The following is a 15,946-nucleotide window of genomic DNA, read 5'->3' on the forward strand; positions in this document are numbered from 1 at the left end:
ACAGAGCTCCTGAAGTCCTAGTCATTTCCTGGGTGACAAGAATGTTAGGAGCATCTCCTGTTAGAACATGTGGTCTTATCCCCTGGTTCCTAATGCATAACTTCCTAAGACCTTTGGAATCTCCAGAGTGCTAAGTCTGCTAACGAGGTGACTCTTGGAAAAGGAAGGCTGGCTGAGGGAGGAAATAAAGGTGGGATTAGGGCGTTGGAACTTTCAGCCCTAACCTCCCTCCCCACCCTCAGCCTCTGGGGAGAGGAGAGAGGCTAGGGATTGAGTCCATCACCAACGGCCAATGATGTCATCAATTCTTCCCAAGTAAGGAACCTCCCCCCAAACCCTAACTGAGGAAGTTTGGAGAGCTTCCGGGTTGGTGAACACATCAAGGTGCTAGGAGGGTGGGGGTCACCCAGAGAGAGCATGGGGGCTCCACACCCAGTCCCATATACCTGCCTGTGCATCTCTTCCATGTCCTGTTCTTGACTTGTATCCTTTATCATAAACGGGTAGTAGTGAGTCAAGTGCTTCCCTAAATTCTGTGAGCCATTCTAGCAAATTATTGAAACTGAGGAGGGGGTGGTGGAAACAGCTGATTTATGGCCAGGTGGTCAGAAGTACAGGAGGCATGGACTTGTGGTCGGTGTCCGAGGTGGGGGCACTCTCCAGAGTGGGGTGTGCACCAGGTGGTTGGTGTCAGAAGTATCGAGAGTAGTGGAAGAGCCTGTTTTCCTTTACTGGTCCCTTACCAGTGAGCACATAGGATGTCTCCAGTCCTTTGCTGCTGCTATGGTCCACACTGTGCATCCATGACAAAACCTACCTCTGTGTGCCCTTATCACTTGTAGGATCAGTTCATAAAAGTGGCATTTCTGGACCAAGGTGCATATGTGCTAATAATTATTATAGATTCTACCGTAGTGCCCTCCAAGAAAGTTACACCCATTTACAACCGCACGGTAATGTGGGAGTGTGACTTCTGCATACTTCTGATGACATGACGTTATCAAACTTCTTCATCTTTCCCAGCTGATAGTGGCTCAGGCGTTCAGCTTTCCCAGCCTGGGTTTCACTGGGCTGTGATAACTGCATATGACAGCTAGTACCCAACAGGTGGTTGGCTACCACTGAAATGGTGGCTGTCGCTATTCTGGAGTGATCTGTGTATCCTCCTGTGGTTGAAGTGCCACTACAGGAAACTGATGACAGGGAGCAGCCTGCCAGCCTCCGCCTAAGTCTGCATCTATCCATGTTGTTTGGGTTTGGCTGACATCTGGGTGACTCCCCATGGCCATCATGCAGCAAGATCACCAGGGAGCAGCATGGTGCCAGGGTGGGGTGGGGGGCAGACGAGCTGAGTGTTGGTCACCGAGTAAGCAGGCACCGAGAGGGGGAATTTACTCCTAAGCTAACAGGAGGGATGGAGAACCTGTAAACTGTGCACAGATGTCTGTCGACAACACTGTTCATGGCATCTCAGCCCCAAAGCCCCGATGTTTCGAGTTGCTCAGCTGACCTCCCACAAGGAAACCTGTTTCCAAAATTCCAGGCTTGCTTGTTTGAAGAATGACAGAAGTTGAGAGAGAGGTGTGGATGTTTTAGTTGCAGCTTAAAACTACCATTTCTCCTTTGAGTGGGTTTTTTTTTTTTTTTTACCCTCAGCAGATTTGGGGCTGGGAAAAGGGGTCTCACCAGCATCTCTGTCAGCTCAACACAGATCCCCCCGTTTCTGATTCCACCCTCTCCCCCAGCCCCGCAAAGGGGCAGCAGTTGGACAAGCAGGCCATGCGTGTCTACTCGTTCATTATACCAGTGTATCGTGAGCACCCACAAAGTGTCAGGCACTGTGCTGGGCTCCCGGGTTTCTGAGCTGCGTGATGGGAGGGAGTTCCGGGCAGGCAGGCCTCCCAGGCGCGTGCTCCTCCTGCTGCCCGGCCCTGCCCCGGGGCTGCCGGCCGGTGCCTCGGGCCACGGGCTGTCCTGGAGGGGCGTGGGACAGGCGCCCGTGGTGATCGTGGTGATGGGGCAGGGCAAGGGATGTGTGTAAACGATAAACCTGAGGCCAGATTGCCCTCGGGAAGCCCAGTTCCGATCATGCTGTGCCGCTATCCTCCTGCTACGGGAGAGCTTGGTTCTTGTGTCACGGGTCGAAGAATGAATCTCACGGACAACAGAGAGTGGGCAAGGACGACAGAGAGTGGGCAAGGCGACAGACGCTTACAGCCGCAGAAGGGAGAGGGGTCGGGCAGGGTGGCCCCTGAGGGCCTGCAGGGTCCCTCCTTCTAGGCAACTGACCAGGGAACCCGGTGAATTTCTTATCAGTAAAAGGGTGGATACTCAGAACAAACTGGGAGGACTTGTAACTATCCTAATAACAAACAAGATGTGTTTTTGTAAATATCCCGAGCGCTAACCAGGTGTTGCCTTCTCTCCGGTTACGTCTCCTCCCCACATTCCTACAGCTGGGATTTCTGTGATTACTTAGTAGCCATTAAAAGAGGGACACTCCCTAACATTTTGGAGCCAGGTTTATTTTTTGTTTTTACCGTCTTAACTCCGTTTTCTTGGGATTAGTAGGAGCGTGACTCTGGGGCCTTTTGGTGTCCTTGGGGTTTCTGGGAGCCCATAGATTGCTGGGAGCCTGGCCTTGGGCCTTTCCCTGCCTAGCCCCGTCTGTCCCTAACTCGTTCCATCACTCCCTGCCCGAGGGCTCGCTCCCTCACAGAACCTCTGGCCTGTCACAGGTTCCTCAGCCTATAACCTGGCTTCTTACTCAGCTGGGGAGAGCAGGGGATCCCTCGTGCCTCACGGGGTGGGCTCACCCTTCTCCCAGCCCGGATTGCTCTTCCTCTCTTTTCCACGCTTTTAAAATTATATTCTTCAAGCCTCCGTTTCCATGAGTATCTTTTCCCGCCCCTCCCCAGCTCCTGCAGGCTTCCTGGCTCATCACCCAGACAATGGAGAGGAACCAGGACTTCATTCTTGGCTCAGCCACTTTGATGTTGCAAACATCCCTAACCTCAGGGAACTTGCCATTGCTCCTCTGTAAAATGGGCATAACAGGGATGCCTGGGTGGCTCAGCAGTGGAGCGTCTGCCTTGGGCTCAGGCGTGGTCCCGAGGTCTTGGGATCGGGTCCCTGCAAGGAGCCTGCTTCTCCCTCTGCCTGTGTCTCTGCCTTCTCTGTGTGTTTCATGAATAAATAAAAGTTTTTTTTTAAAATGGGCATAATCATACTCTTCCCCAGGCCAGCGCCCATGAGCCAGTGCCCTGCCTCAGAGCAAGCGATGGCAGGTGGGGGTGGCATTCAGTGACCGTGAGGGTGTGGTGGGATCGCTGACCATGAAGGTGAGCTAGGAAGCCAGAGGGGTAAGGGAGGAGTAGCTTTGGTCCTCCCTCCACTCTGCCTCTGCACCCCACCCCTGGGAGCCTCAGAAATTGCTCTTGTATACCTTAGAGGTTTCTCTTTGCCCTTTAGCATTGCTCTGAATGTCTGGGTGCCAGCTGTCCTGGTTTGCTTTAAGCACCAAAACTCCCTAGTCCTGGGCAAACACTCAGACCTTGCCACCCGAGGACGGCTGGTCACCCCAAGGCCAGTGACACCGACCTGAGCCCAGGAAGGCAGGTGTGGGGGCCTAAGGGCTGTACGCTGCTAGGCCTCACACCGGTCCTGCCACCTCAGCCTCGCAGCCTTCCTCCAGAGGCTTTCCAGTCCTCGGTTCTGGAAGGTGATGATACTTCTCCACGTCTCACAGCGAGGAGGCCCTGGGGTCGAATCATGTGGATCCTGCTCACACCAGGTGCCTCCACCATACCTCCCTGCCTCCCGGAATGACATTTTTTAAAAAAATATATTTTACTTATTTCTTTGACAGAGTGCATAAGCAGGGGAAGGGGCAGAGGGAGAAGGAGAAGGAGAAGCAGGCTCCCCACAGAGCCGGGAGCCTGACAAGGGACTCGATCCCAGGACCCTAGGATCATGACCTGAGCCAAAGGCAGACACTTCACCGACTGAGCCCTCCAGGTGCCCCAAAACTCATTCTTGTTAATGGCTGCCTATATTCATTTTATAAGTAAAATCCCATTTATTGAACCAACCTTCTTGGATAGAACCTTTGAGCCAGGTCTGAGTATTGGGGTAGCTACTAGCTTTCTCTAGAATTGTTCTGAATGATTTTAGCATGAAGTACAGAGGTGGTTACTCATTAATTCAACTTCTTAAATAGGTGACAAGCAGTTTGCCTTTAAGTTCTTGGAACTGTTAATTTTCCATCTTTATTATAGACAATTTATTACTAATTCCATGTGATAGAAGGAACTCTCTGTTCCAAAAATCTAGTTAAATGCCTGGTTAGTTTGATTATTAAAAGGCTTCTTTAAATATTTATTTTTTCTTAGATTGATTTATTTGAGAGCGTGAGAGCAAGGGGGTGGGGTCAGAGGGAGAGGGAGAAGCAGACTCCCTGCAGAGAGCCTGACTTTGGGGTTCAATCCCAGGATCCTGGGATCATGACTCTTGAACTGAACCAAAAGTCAGATGCTTAACTGACTGAGCCACCCAGGTGGCTCTGATTAGGAGGAGGTTTTTATGGTCAAGAGAAAACAAAAAAACCAACACTGACTAATTGGCTAGTTTCCAGCTATATCAGCACCTCAGAAACTGGGGCTTGTTACTTTTGTTTATTTGCTTTTCAGTTTTGCTATTTCTTGGGCCAGAGTTTAACCTGAAAGGCTTAAAATGCAGGTCCCTAAAGGTATTGGAAGGGCTGGTAGTTCAGGAAACTAGCCTGGTGGTAACCTGGACCAACATGTTTAACACGGAGTGTACATGAAATACACATATGTTGTGATCCAGATTTGTCATGAGTTCAAAATGTGATTCTTCCAATCTGAGAGTAATTACTATTCTAACTGCTCATATTTGGGGTCAGAGATCCAAAAACATAGACAAATAGACGATAGTCACAAAGTGAAGTGGAAAAAGTTTTTTTGTTTTTTTTTTTGTTTTGTTTTGGAAAAAGTTTTTTGTCTGTTTTTATGTATGTCAGTTATACTATCATAAGAAAAAATCAGTTATTACCTTAGTTTCAAGTACACAGCTTGAAAGTGATTCAACAGGTCGTTGTTATGCCATCTGTGCTCACCACAAGCGTGGCTCTGTCCCCGTACAACACTATTGCAATATCATTGTCTATACGCCCTGTGCCGTACCGTTCATCTCATGACTTACTCCATAATTACAGGTCTGCACCTCCCACTCCCCTCCACCCATTTGGCCCATTGCCCTACCCCTACCCCTCTGGCAACCGGCAATTTCTTCTCCGAATTTATGTGTTTGCTTCCGCTTTTTGTTTGTTCGTTTTGTTTTTCAAATTTCACAGAGGTGAAATCACATGGTTTTGAGTTTCTGACTTATTTCACTTAGCATCATACTCTCTAGATCCATCCATATTTTTGCAAATGGCAAAATCTCATTCTTTTTTAAGAGTAATATTCCTGTGTGTGTGTGTGTGTGTGTGTACTTTGCATCTTCTTTATCCATTCATTTTAGAACACATGAGCTGCTTCCATATCTTGGCTATTATAAATAATGCTGCAGTAAACACACCAGTGAATATATCTTTTCAAGTTAGTGTTTTTGTTTTCTTTAGGTAAATGCCCAGCAATGGAATTACTGGATCATATGGTAGTTCTGTTTTCAGTTTTGTTTGTCTTTTCTTGAGGAACCTCCATACTGTTTTCCAGAATGGTAGCACTCATTCACATTCCCACCAACAGTGCATGAGGGGTCCTTTTTCTCCACATCCTCACTGACACTTATTAACTTTTTTATTTTAGCCACTCTGACAGGTGTGAGGTGATATTTCCTGATGATGAGTGATGTTGAGCATCTTTTCATATGTCTGTTGGGCATCTGGATGTCTTCTTGGGAAAGATGGCTATTCAGATCATCTGCCACCCATTTTTAAGATGTTTTGGTGTTGTGTTCTATAGTTTTTTTAATGTAGTTTGGATATTAACCTCTTATTGGCTGTACCATTTGCAAATATTTTCAATAGGTTGCCTTTTTGTCTTGTTAACGGTTTCCTTTGTATTTTGGTATACTCTTGATTCTTTATTTTTGCTTTTGTTTCCTGTGTCTGAGGAGACATGTCTAGAAAAATGTTGCTAAGGTAAATGTCAAAGAGATTATTGCGTCTGTTTTAGGAGTTTTATGGTTTCAGGCCTCACAGGTCTTTAATCCATTTCAGTTACATTTTTTTTTTAAAGATTTTATTTATTTATTCATGACACACACAGAGAGAAAGAGACGCAGAGACACAGGCAGAGGGAGAAGCAGGCTCCATGCAGGAGCCTGACGTGGGACTCGATCCCAGGTCTCCAGGATCAGGCCCTGGGCTGAAGGCGGCACTAAACCGCTGAGCCACCTGAGCTGCCCCATTTCAGTTACATTTTGTGTGTGAGAAAGAGGTCCGGTTTCATTCTTTTGCATGTGATTGTCCATTTTTCTCAACACCATTTATTGAAGAGACTGTCTTTTCCCCATTGTATAATGTTGCCTCGTTTGTCATTGGTTAATTGACCATATAATGTGGGTTTATTTCTGGTCCTTGTATTGTTCCATTGATCTGTGTCTTTTTGTGTCAGTATCATACTGTTTTAATTACTTTTGTAGTATATCTTGAAATCTGAGATTATGATACCTTCTTTGCTCCTCTTTCTAGAGAGTGCTTTAGCTATTCAGGATCTTTTGTAGTTCCATGTGAGTTTTAGAATTAATTGTTCTAGTTCTGTGAAAAATGCTATTGGCATTTTGATAGGAAGAAGCAGATGCCCCACTGAGTCCGGGGCCCAGATGTGGAGCTTGACCTCAGGACCCTGGGATTATGACTTAAGCCAAAGGCAGATGTTTAACAAATGCACCACCCAGGTGCCCCTTTAGGACTCCTTTAAGGAAGACATAATACCTATTCTTCTCAAATTATTCCAAAAATAGAAGAGGAAGGAAAACTAGGGGGAAAAAATGTCCTAGAGTTCACCTGTGAAGTCATCTGGTCCTGGACTTTTATTTGTTGGGAGTTTTTTGATTACCATTTACATTTTTTTACTAGTAATTGATCAGTAATAGAAATTTTCCATTTCTTCCCGATTCATTTGTGAAGGAGTGTATGTTTCTAGGAATTTTATCCATTTCTTCTATATTGTCCAATTTGTTGGCATATAAGTTTTCATATTTATTATTCTCTTATAATTCTTTGTATTTCTGTGGTGTTAGTTATTGCTACTTCATTTCTGATTTGAGTCCTTCCTCCCTTTTTTTTTTTTACTTTGTTGTTTTTTTTGGGAGGGTTTTGTTTTGTTTTTGGTTTTGCTGTATTTTTCCTTTCTCTCTCTCTTTTGTTTTTTTTCCTTAATGAGTCTGGCCAAAGGGTTATCAGTTTGGTTTATCTTTTCCAAGTAACAGCTCTTGGTTTCATATATTGTTTTTTTTTTTTTTTTTTTTTTTTTTTACAGTTTCTATTTCTGCTCTAATCTTCCTTCTACGAGCTTTGGGCTTTGTTCTTCTTTTTCTAACTCCTTTATATGTATGGTTAGATTGTTTGAGATTTTTCTTGTTTCTTGAGGTAGGCCTATATTGGTATAAACTCCCCACTTAGAACTGCGTTGGCTGTGTCCCAGATTTTGGCTTGTGTTTTTATTTGTGTGTATGTATTTTTTTATTTCCTCTTTGATTTCTTCATTGGGGTCTTTTACCTCCCTGATTAAGTTTATTCCTAGGTATTTTATTCTCTTTAGTGCAATTGTAAATGGAATATTTTCTGAACTTCTGTTTGTGCTACCTCATTATAGTATGTAGAAATACGACAGTTCTATTATATACCATCTATTCTGCAACTTTACTGAATTCATTTATTATTTCTAATTTTTTGCTCGTGTCTTTAGGGAAAAACACAGGGCTTTGAATCAGCTGCATTTAAGTCCCATCTTTTCCATTTCCTTGCTACATGGGCATGTTGCTGACTTATGTAAAATATTAGGGAAGGATTGGTAAGTACAATAAGTATATATTATAGTAACCGGCACATAAAGTCTGGGCTAAATTATAGTCCTCTTTTCCTATATGTGTGTTACTTTTTAGACGTTGCTGAAGGGCTCTGAAAAATTAGCACAATGTTTCTATCAGGAAAGCTCACCCTTCTTGTTATAAATATTTTGTCACTCACTTTTTTATTCACTCAACAAACACTTAACCAATCACTACATGTGAGGAATTGTGTTAGGGGACACAAAGATGAAGAAAATATATACCTCCTGCCCTCTGCGGGCTGATCTAGAATTTGACTTCTGTTTTCTGAGAGAGAGAATGCAAATACGGCTAAATGGTCCTAACTAGTGAATTAAGGAGAGTGTACATGTTAATGGTACTTGCCTTTCAACTTCTCTCTGAATTTAACATGTTTTAAAATACAGAGTTGGGGAAAAAATGTATTTCTGTTACTTGACAGTTGTAACTCTTGAAAACCATTATTACCTCCCAATTTTTCAGCATGACGTTTATCAGATTATTTCCAGTCACCTAGCCAAGAGCCTTAGAAGAATACTGATGGACTGTGCTGGGAATGGGATGGGAGAGGACAGTGAGAAAGTAACAGGTGTGGCTACCCGGAGCCACACAGCAGGGGCTCGGGGCAACTGGGCAAAGATTGAGGGGGCCGAACCGGAGTTGGACGTGGAAACCAGGGGATGGGCTCCAAGTGTAGGCCCTGCCCTGTTCATTATCCAGCGTCCAGCCAGCTCTGACCAGTTCTCTCCGGGTATGGGGGCACTTGTCACGTTCTGTGCTCTCCACTGCCAACCACTGACTACTGACATGAACCTAGAGGTCAAATATGTGAGCTTTGGAGCGAGCAGCCCTTGTGTGGCTGTTTGCCTTGCAGAATGAACTTTGACAAGCTAGTTAGTCCTGTTGACAACAAGGCTTCTCTATGCTTGATGGAACTGCAGTAGGTTGTGTGTGGGACCTTAGTGGGATAATGCGTATCAAGTGGTTGGCATGGGGCCTATGCGTGGTGTTTGCTTAATACGTGCACAACGGCATATATACATAACCTTGGTCAGCGGCGGGCACTACTGCACATCCGCACACTCGCAGGGAAAGCTCTGGTTGGTGCCTCGGCCTCACTCACGCCCACATCTAGGTCGTCAGCATGTTTTGTCCTCCCTGCTTCCAAATACACAGCTTCCCCTGTCGCAGCCACCTGCCGGCCCTTCCTGCTTCTGCTCTCGTCCCCTCAGCCCGAGAACGTTCTCCACAGCAGACATTCTCAAGCCTGATGGAGAGTGCCTCCTCCCGCTTAAGTCCTCGGTGGCTCCCAGCTGCCTTGAGTGAAACCCTGCCCCTAACCCTCACGTCGCGGCCTGTGTCCTGCCGGCTGTCCAGCCTCACCCCGTCTCCCCCCGGGGCTCACGCCTTCCAGCATGCCGGCCTTCCTTCTGTCCCTCAAGGAGCCCAGCGCTCGGCCTCACCTCAGCCTTTGTGCTCACTCCCTCCTCCAGTCTCCACAGCCGCCTGCCCGTCCTCCGGGTCTCCGTTCAAATGTCACTTTCCACACGAGGTCCTCCTGCCCGTTCTAAGGCCGTGTGCCATCTCCACCCTCACCGCTCACTGGTGCCCCGTCCCGTTGTATTGTCTTCCAAGCGCTTGGCACGATCTGAAATGATCTTGCTGGTTTAGTGCGGCCTTGCATGTCTCCCTCGTAGGATGGAGCTCCAGGGAGCCTCCCGTTCACCCAGGATGCAAGAACCTCGTGTCTTGTTCATGGCCTTAGACCATAGCAAAATCCCACAGCCCGTGGGGCTGAGGCACCAGAAGTTTACTTTCCTGCAGTTCCAGAGGCTGGAAAGTCCTAGATCAAAGTTCTAGCACAGTTCGATTTCTGGTGAGAGCTCTCTTCCTGGCTTGTAGACCAGCCACCTTCTCACCACAACCTTTCCGAGCACTTTCTCTCAATTCCCTCTTGTATCCCTGTGGAGAAATGAGAGAGAAAGAGATCTTTCCAGTGTCTCTTCTTAAAAAGACACTAATCCTATTGGAGCAGGGCCCCACCCTTACGATCCCATTGACCCTCGACTTCCTCCTTGGAGGCTGCATCTTCAAAGACAGTCACCCTAGAGGTTGGGGCTTCAACTTAGGACTCTCAGGGCCGAGGGGTACAGACATCCAGTCTATACCACTCACCACTGTGGCCTTGGCACCAGAACCTAGAAGACAGGCTGGCCCGTAAGAGGCGCTCAGCAAATATTTGCTAAATTAATTCACACATCCCGGAAGCCCACTGCCCTGTCAGCTCATCTGTACGTTGCCCCCCGCCTGGACTCCGTCCCGCAGGTCGGGGTGTGTCCCTGTACATCCCCCAGGCCGCCATCAACGCCACGGTGGAGGAGGACATCCTGCTGTCGGTGGACTACTCCTGCCATGGGGTCCCCACCATCGAGTGGAGGTACACATCCAGCTGGGGAGCCCAGAAGCTCGTGGAGTGGCGGCCCGGGACTCAGGCCAACATCTCCCGGAGCCACCGCGACAGGCTTTGCACCTTCGACAACGGTTCCATCCAGCTCTTCAGCGTGGGCGTGAGAGATTCCGGCTACTACGTCATCAGGGTGACGGAGCGCCTGGGGGGCAGCCAGCTGGGCACCATCGTGCTGCACGTGTCGGGTAAGACGGGCCGGGCCCCCTCGGCACGGCCAGGCAGTGGGAGCGACCCCCCACGCCCAGCAGAGGCCGACCTTCCCCTTCGCCCGCAGAGATCCTCTACGAGGACCTGCACTTCGTGGCCGTCTTCCTGGCCCTTCTGGCCGCCGCGGCCGCGCTGCTCGTCAGCCTCCTGTGGCTCTGCAATCAGTGCGCCTATAAGTTCCAGCGGAAGAGACGCCACAAGCTCCAAGGTAAAGCTGCGCCCCGTGGTGAGCCGGCCTCGCGCTCACGGCCGGACGGGTGCGGGCATCCGGGGCCCGGGAACCGCGTGCGGCCCGTCGCGGCTGAGCCACTTGCCTTTGCCTTGCAGAGAGCGCCGCGGAGGAGGTCGAGCTGCAGGACGTCGAGTGTTAGCCGCGGCTGCGCCCGCTTGCGTTCCCACCTCCCAGGGCGCACAGCGTCTTCCAGCCGAAGGAGCCAAGCGCCCCGTGCCCCTCCGAGCCTCCCGCCCCCGCGTGGAGGGCCTGGCGCCGGCCCCGCTGCTGCCGGGCACCCGCCCGCCAGGGTGGCCCAGGCCGCACGTCCCCGCCGAGGGCGCAGCCAGCCCGGCCCGGCCGCCCGTGCCCGTGTCCTGCCGCGGGAGCTGCCGCGAGGAGCTGGAGGATGCGCCTGCCGCGCGGGGGACACCCGGAGCCGCCAGGCCCTGGTGAGGTGGCCCGAGCACGCCCGGGCCCTGGGCTCACGCTTTAGGGAGAAGGAGCTTCACCCGTCCCCGTCCCCGAGGAGTCGGCCCTAGAAGCGGGAATAGGGAGAAAATGACCTTTCCGACATTCATCCGATTTCTCTCTCCTGTAGCCCCAACTTAGGCTGGTGTGAGAAAAAGAGATGTTCTTGTGCTCAGTGGGGGGACTGGGGTCCGGATGGTCACGGGGCCTGCGCGGAGGCAGCCTGCTCGGGGCGCTGTGACTGGCAGACGAGCGCGGCCTCAGAGCGATGCTCCTCAGGCACCAACACTTGGTGTCAAGTCGGCCCCGGCGCTCTCCCGAGCGGGCTGAGGAACGCTGGGCGCTCACCTACCCCAGGGTCCGGGTGTCCTGCAGCCCACAGTGTCCAGACCGCCCACCGAACAACTGGGGGAAAGCACGAGGATTCTTCAAGGATCTGGAAAGCAGAAAGCACTCTACTGAGTGCTCCCCACCGACAAAATGCTCTGGGGCCTTGGGGCTCCAGGTGAAACGAGGGACCGGATCACAACTGGCCTTGGCTCTCATCCTCGCTTGTTGGCCACTGTGTTTACTTGAAAGTGTCTCCATCCCGCCTTGCATTTGGCAAGCTCTAAAGTAGCGTGAATTTATGTTCCATTATCTTTTCTCTCTGTAACACTGTTAGCTACAGAGCAGAAGTACCATCCTGGTTACAGTGCAGGCTGAGGTCAGGAGCTATGTCACCCGCAAATTCACCCATGTGGATGTGAAGGAGAGCTAGAACATTCCCTCCTCTTTTCCTTAAGTCTTCAATGTCTACATCTGTTTTACTTCCCATGTGGCAAATAAGAATTTGCATGGAGAAGTTGGGTAAGAAGCCATTCTCTAAATTCACGGTTACCAGAAGAGATCTTTTGGAGTAGTCAGACAGGAGCTCTTCGAGCTTCCAGAAGGACTCCAAAGGCACTACTTGATTCAAAAGGCAAGAGAGCAGTTGGTCCACACAACTGATTTGTAGCTTGAGCACCTGCCACAGAAGGTTCTCACTCTCAGGCCACCTCCTGTGCACACCTGGGTCCTTTCCCCAGGCTCTGGGCTGGGACAGGTTTCTTGTACCAGTCCCCAGTGCCGTGAAGAAGTGGGGTGGGAGTAGCAAAACAAAAAGAGAGTCAAGGATAATCTGATTAGTTTTTTTCTCCTCTTTCACACAGAAGGCCCATCAGTGGGAAACCGGTTTGGATTTGGGCAGCTGCTGGCATCTCTGTGTCCTCTGTCACACTTCCTGCTTTCCAGAACTTCTCAGCTTGTCAGAAGTCAGGTGTGGTTATCTTCAGAATAAAAGGAGAAATGGAGGGGCACCTGGCTGGCTCAGGAGGTAGAGATGTGACTCTTGATCTCAGGATTCTTAGTTCCAGCCCCATGTTGGGTGTAGAGCTTAACTTAAAAATAAAATCTTGAAAAAGAAAAAGAAATGGAAAAGCATACCCAGTGAGAGGCTTCCATTGACAAACCCAAATGTAAAATAAACTGCCCCCCAAAACTCATGAAAAGTTGCTCCCCCAGCTTTCCATTTCTTTATTGTGCACTTTTAAAGCTCCTCCATTCTGAACATTGTCTTGGGAAGTATTTGATTCCTGAGCCTGAAGGATTTTTTTGTTGTTGTTGTTTTTCAAAAAAGAAAATACCAAATTCTAGAGGTTGACCACTGGAAATGTTAAGCTATAAGTTATGTTTTAAGCTGTGAACAAAATTAAAGAATGAAATAAAGCCTGGAAATAAAGCCCTGGTCCTTTGTGTGTGAGCCCAGCCCCGGCAGGCCCTGGGGGGCCCTGGGTGAGGTTTCCATCAGCTGTGGGCAGAAGCAAAACCCTCAGCCACCGCCGTGTGTCTGGCATATTTTTTAAATGACAAGGGAATAATAATATTGATTCTAACTATAAACATTCTTCTGCAATCCTGAAAAACGACCACTAATCAGCCCATCATTCAGCCCCGTGTCTTCCCGGAAGACGATTTCGAAATTTTTGCTTCCAGAATATTAATCGTAATTCAATTGGGTCCTTTCTGCTTCTGGGAAGGGCTGAAATAAAGATGCGCCCGTTGTTCCCCCTCGTTCAACAGTGTGTAAGGTGCAGGACAGAACGTCCTCTCAGATTGCAGTCTAAGAAATCAAAAAGGTATTTACTGTCCTTTCTCATTTCACGGTGTCCTGGGTAGGGAAGGAGGGAGGAAGGCTGTGCGGGGGTGGGGGGTGGCATACCCCTCGTGGGCTCACTCCAGGCTCCCTCGGGATAACCAGGTGATGGATGTGTGGCCAGGGCGGGAGTGCGGAGACCAGCCCCCCCCCCTCCCCCAGCAGAAGCCTGCTGGGAGACCGCAGGGCCTGGGGGAGGGGAAGCCCTCTCCTGTCATCGGTTTCATATCCCAACCCAGGTGTCTTGGGCCGCTGGTGGGGACACAGGACGCACCTCGGGTCTAGGGAGCAGGGGCAGCCCCGTAGCTACTGGTGGCCCATCTGTCCACAACACAGCTTCCCTTGGCGGTGGCACCTTTCCAGCCCTGGCGACATGCTCTGTGCTTGACTTCCACTGCCCTTCCTTTAAAACTTGGGTGGGTGTTTTGGCTTGGTTTCATTGCAGAGGTGAGAAATGCTTTTTTATTTTTTTTAATAAGAACTGATTCATTTGCGAGAGAGCAAGAGCACAAGCAGGGGCACAGGCAGAGGGAGAAGCAGGCTCCCCACTGAGCAGGGAGCCCCACACGGGGCTCTATCCCAGGACCCTGGGATCATGACCTGAAGGCAGAGGCTTAATCCACGGAGCTGCCCAGGTGTCCTGAGAGATCTTTCTTTAAAATTGATATTGGGACACCTGAGTGGCTCCGTTGGTGAAGTGTCAGACCCTTTCTTGATTTGGGCTCAGGTCATGATATCAGGCTCTGTGCTCATCACGAGTTTGCTTGTCCCTCTGTCCCCCCACTTGCCCTCTCTTTCTTTTCTTTTCTTTTCTTTTCTTTTCTTTTCTTTTCTTTTCTTTTCTTTTCTTTTCTTTTCTTTTCTTTTCTTTCCTTTCCTTTCCTTTCCTTTTCCTTTTCTTTTCCTTTTCCTTTTCTTTTCTTTTCTTTTCTTTTCTTTTCTTTTTCTTTTTCTTTTTCTTTTTCTTCTTTCTTTCTTCTTTCCTTCTTTCCAATGAAGAAATCTTATTTTAAAAAAATAAAATGAGGGCAGCCCAGGTGGCTCAGCTGTTTGGCACTTGCCTTCGGCCCATGGAGTAATCCTGGAGACCTGGGATCGAGTCCCACATTGGGCTCCCTGCATGGAGCCTGCTTCTCCCTCTGCCTATGTCTCTGCCTCTCTCTCTCTCTCTCTCTCTCTCTCTGTGACTATCATAAATAAATAAAAATTAAAAAAAATACATTCAGCTCTGTTCCTTGCAATCCTTCCCTCTTTCAGGACTTCAGAGCCAATGTTTTATAATATTGGTGGGGTTTATTTATTTTCTAAAGATTTTACTTATTCATGAGAGAGAGAGAGGCAGAGACACAGGCAGAGGGAGAAGCAGGCTCCCTCTGAAACGCAAGAAGCCTGATGCGGGACTTGATTCCAGGACCCTGGGATCACGACCTGATCAGAAGGCAGACACTCAACCACTGAGCCACCCAGGTGTCCCATGTTGGTGGGTTTTATTGTAAAGCTTATCAGAGGCCATTTAGGGGAGGGGGAAAGCACATTGTTCATGTAAAATCTAAAGGTTTAGGTGTAGATTTGACCTTATGAAGCAGACACACAGGTAGGTTGAATTCCTTTGATGCAACAGATTGGTGACTCTGCAGGTGGCTCTGGCCCTAAAATGCTCTTTTCCTTTAGGCTTCTCATGGTTTGCAAGAATATTTTACTAATCGAATGTATTGTACAGTTTTTAAAAAGATTTTTATTTATTTATTGAGACAGAGAGAGAGAGAGAGAGAGAGAGGCAGAGACACAGGGAGAAGCAGGGAGCCCGATGTGGGACTCGATCCCGGGTCCCCAGGATCATGGCCTGAGCTGAAAGCGGTGCTAAACCGCTGATTTTTTAAAATCAGATGTATTTAATCTTTTTTTTAAAATCACATAAATATAGCCAAGACTTTAAGAGAAGTGTACATTTTTAACTTCAGAAAGCATTGGTTTTTGTTTTAGTTGAAGTATAATCAACATGTAATGTTATGTTAGTTTCAGGTGTCCAACACTGATGCAACAATTCTATATATTACTGCTCACTCCAGGAAGGATAGTCCCCATGTACTGTTACTCCAATATTGACTGTGTTCCCTATGCTGTACTTTTAATCTCTGTGATTTACTTTATAACTTGAAGTGTGTACCTTTTAATCTTCTTTTTCACCCATCCCCGACCCACCTCCCCTCTGGCAACCACTAGTTTGTTCTCTGTACTTAAGAGTTTGTTTCTGTTCCTGTGAGTTTAGATTCCACATACATATAAGTGAGATCCTATGGTATTTCTCTTTCTCTGACTTAATTCACCTAGCATTATACCTTCGAGGTCCATCTGTGTT

General features: G+C 48.4%; 1 protein-coding gene across 2 annotated transcripts in view; it reads left to right on the top strand.

The window, feature by feature from the left end:
- The window catches only part of VSTM5 (V-set and transmembrane domain containing 5), a 32,047-nt gene extending 18,874 nt beyond the window's left edge, over positions 1-13,173 (top strand). For both annotated transcript variants that reach the window (XM_049098953.1, XM_025419283.3), the window contains exons 2-5: positions 10,384-10,710; positions 10,800-10,940; positions 11,060-11,395; positions 12,605-13,173. In XM_049098953.1, the coding sequence (XP_048954910.1) occupies positions 10,384-10,710; positions 10,800-10,940; positions 11,060-11,103 (512 nt within the window). In that variant the 3' untranslated portion in view covers positions 11,104-11,395; positions 12,605-13,173. The remainder of the gene's footprint in view (positions 1-10,383; positions 10,711-10,799; positions 10,941-11,059; positions 11,396-12,604) is intronic.
- Positions 13,174-15,946: the final 2,773 nt, after the last annotated feature.

Source organism: Canis lupus, chromosome 21, assembly GCF_003254725.2.
Source record: "Canis lupus dingo isolate Sandy chromosome 21, ASM325472v2, whole genome shotgun sequence".
In the NCBI taxonomy this organism is placed as follows: domain Eukaryota; kingdom Metazoa; phylum Chordata; class Mammalia; order Carnivora; family Canidae; genus Canis; species Canis lupus.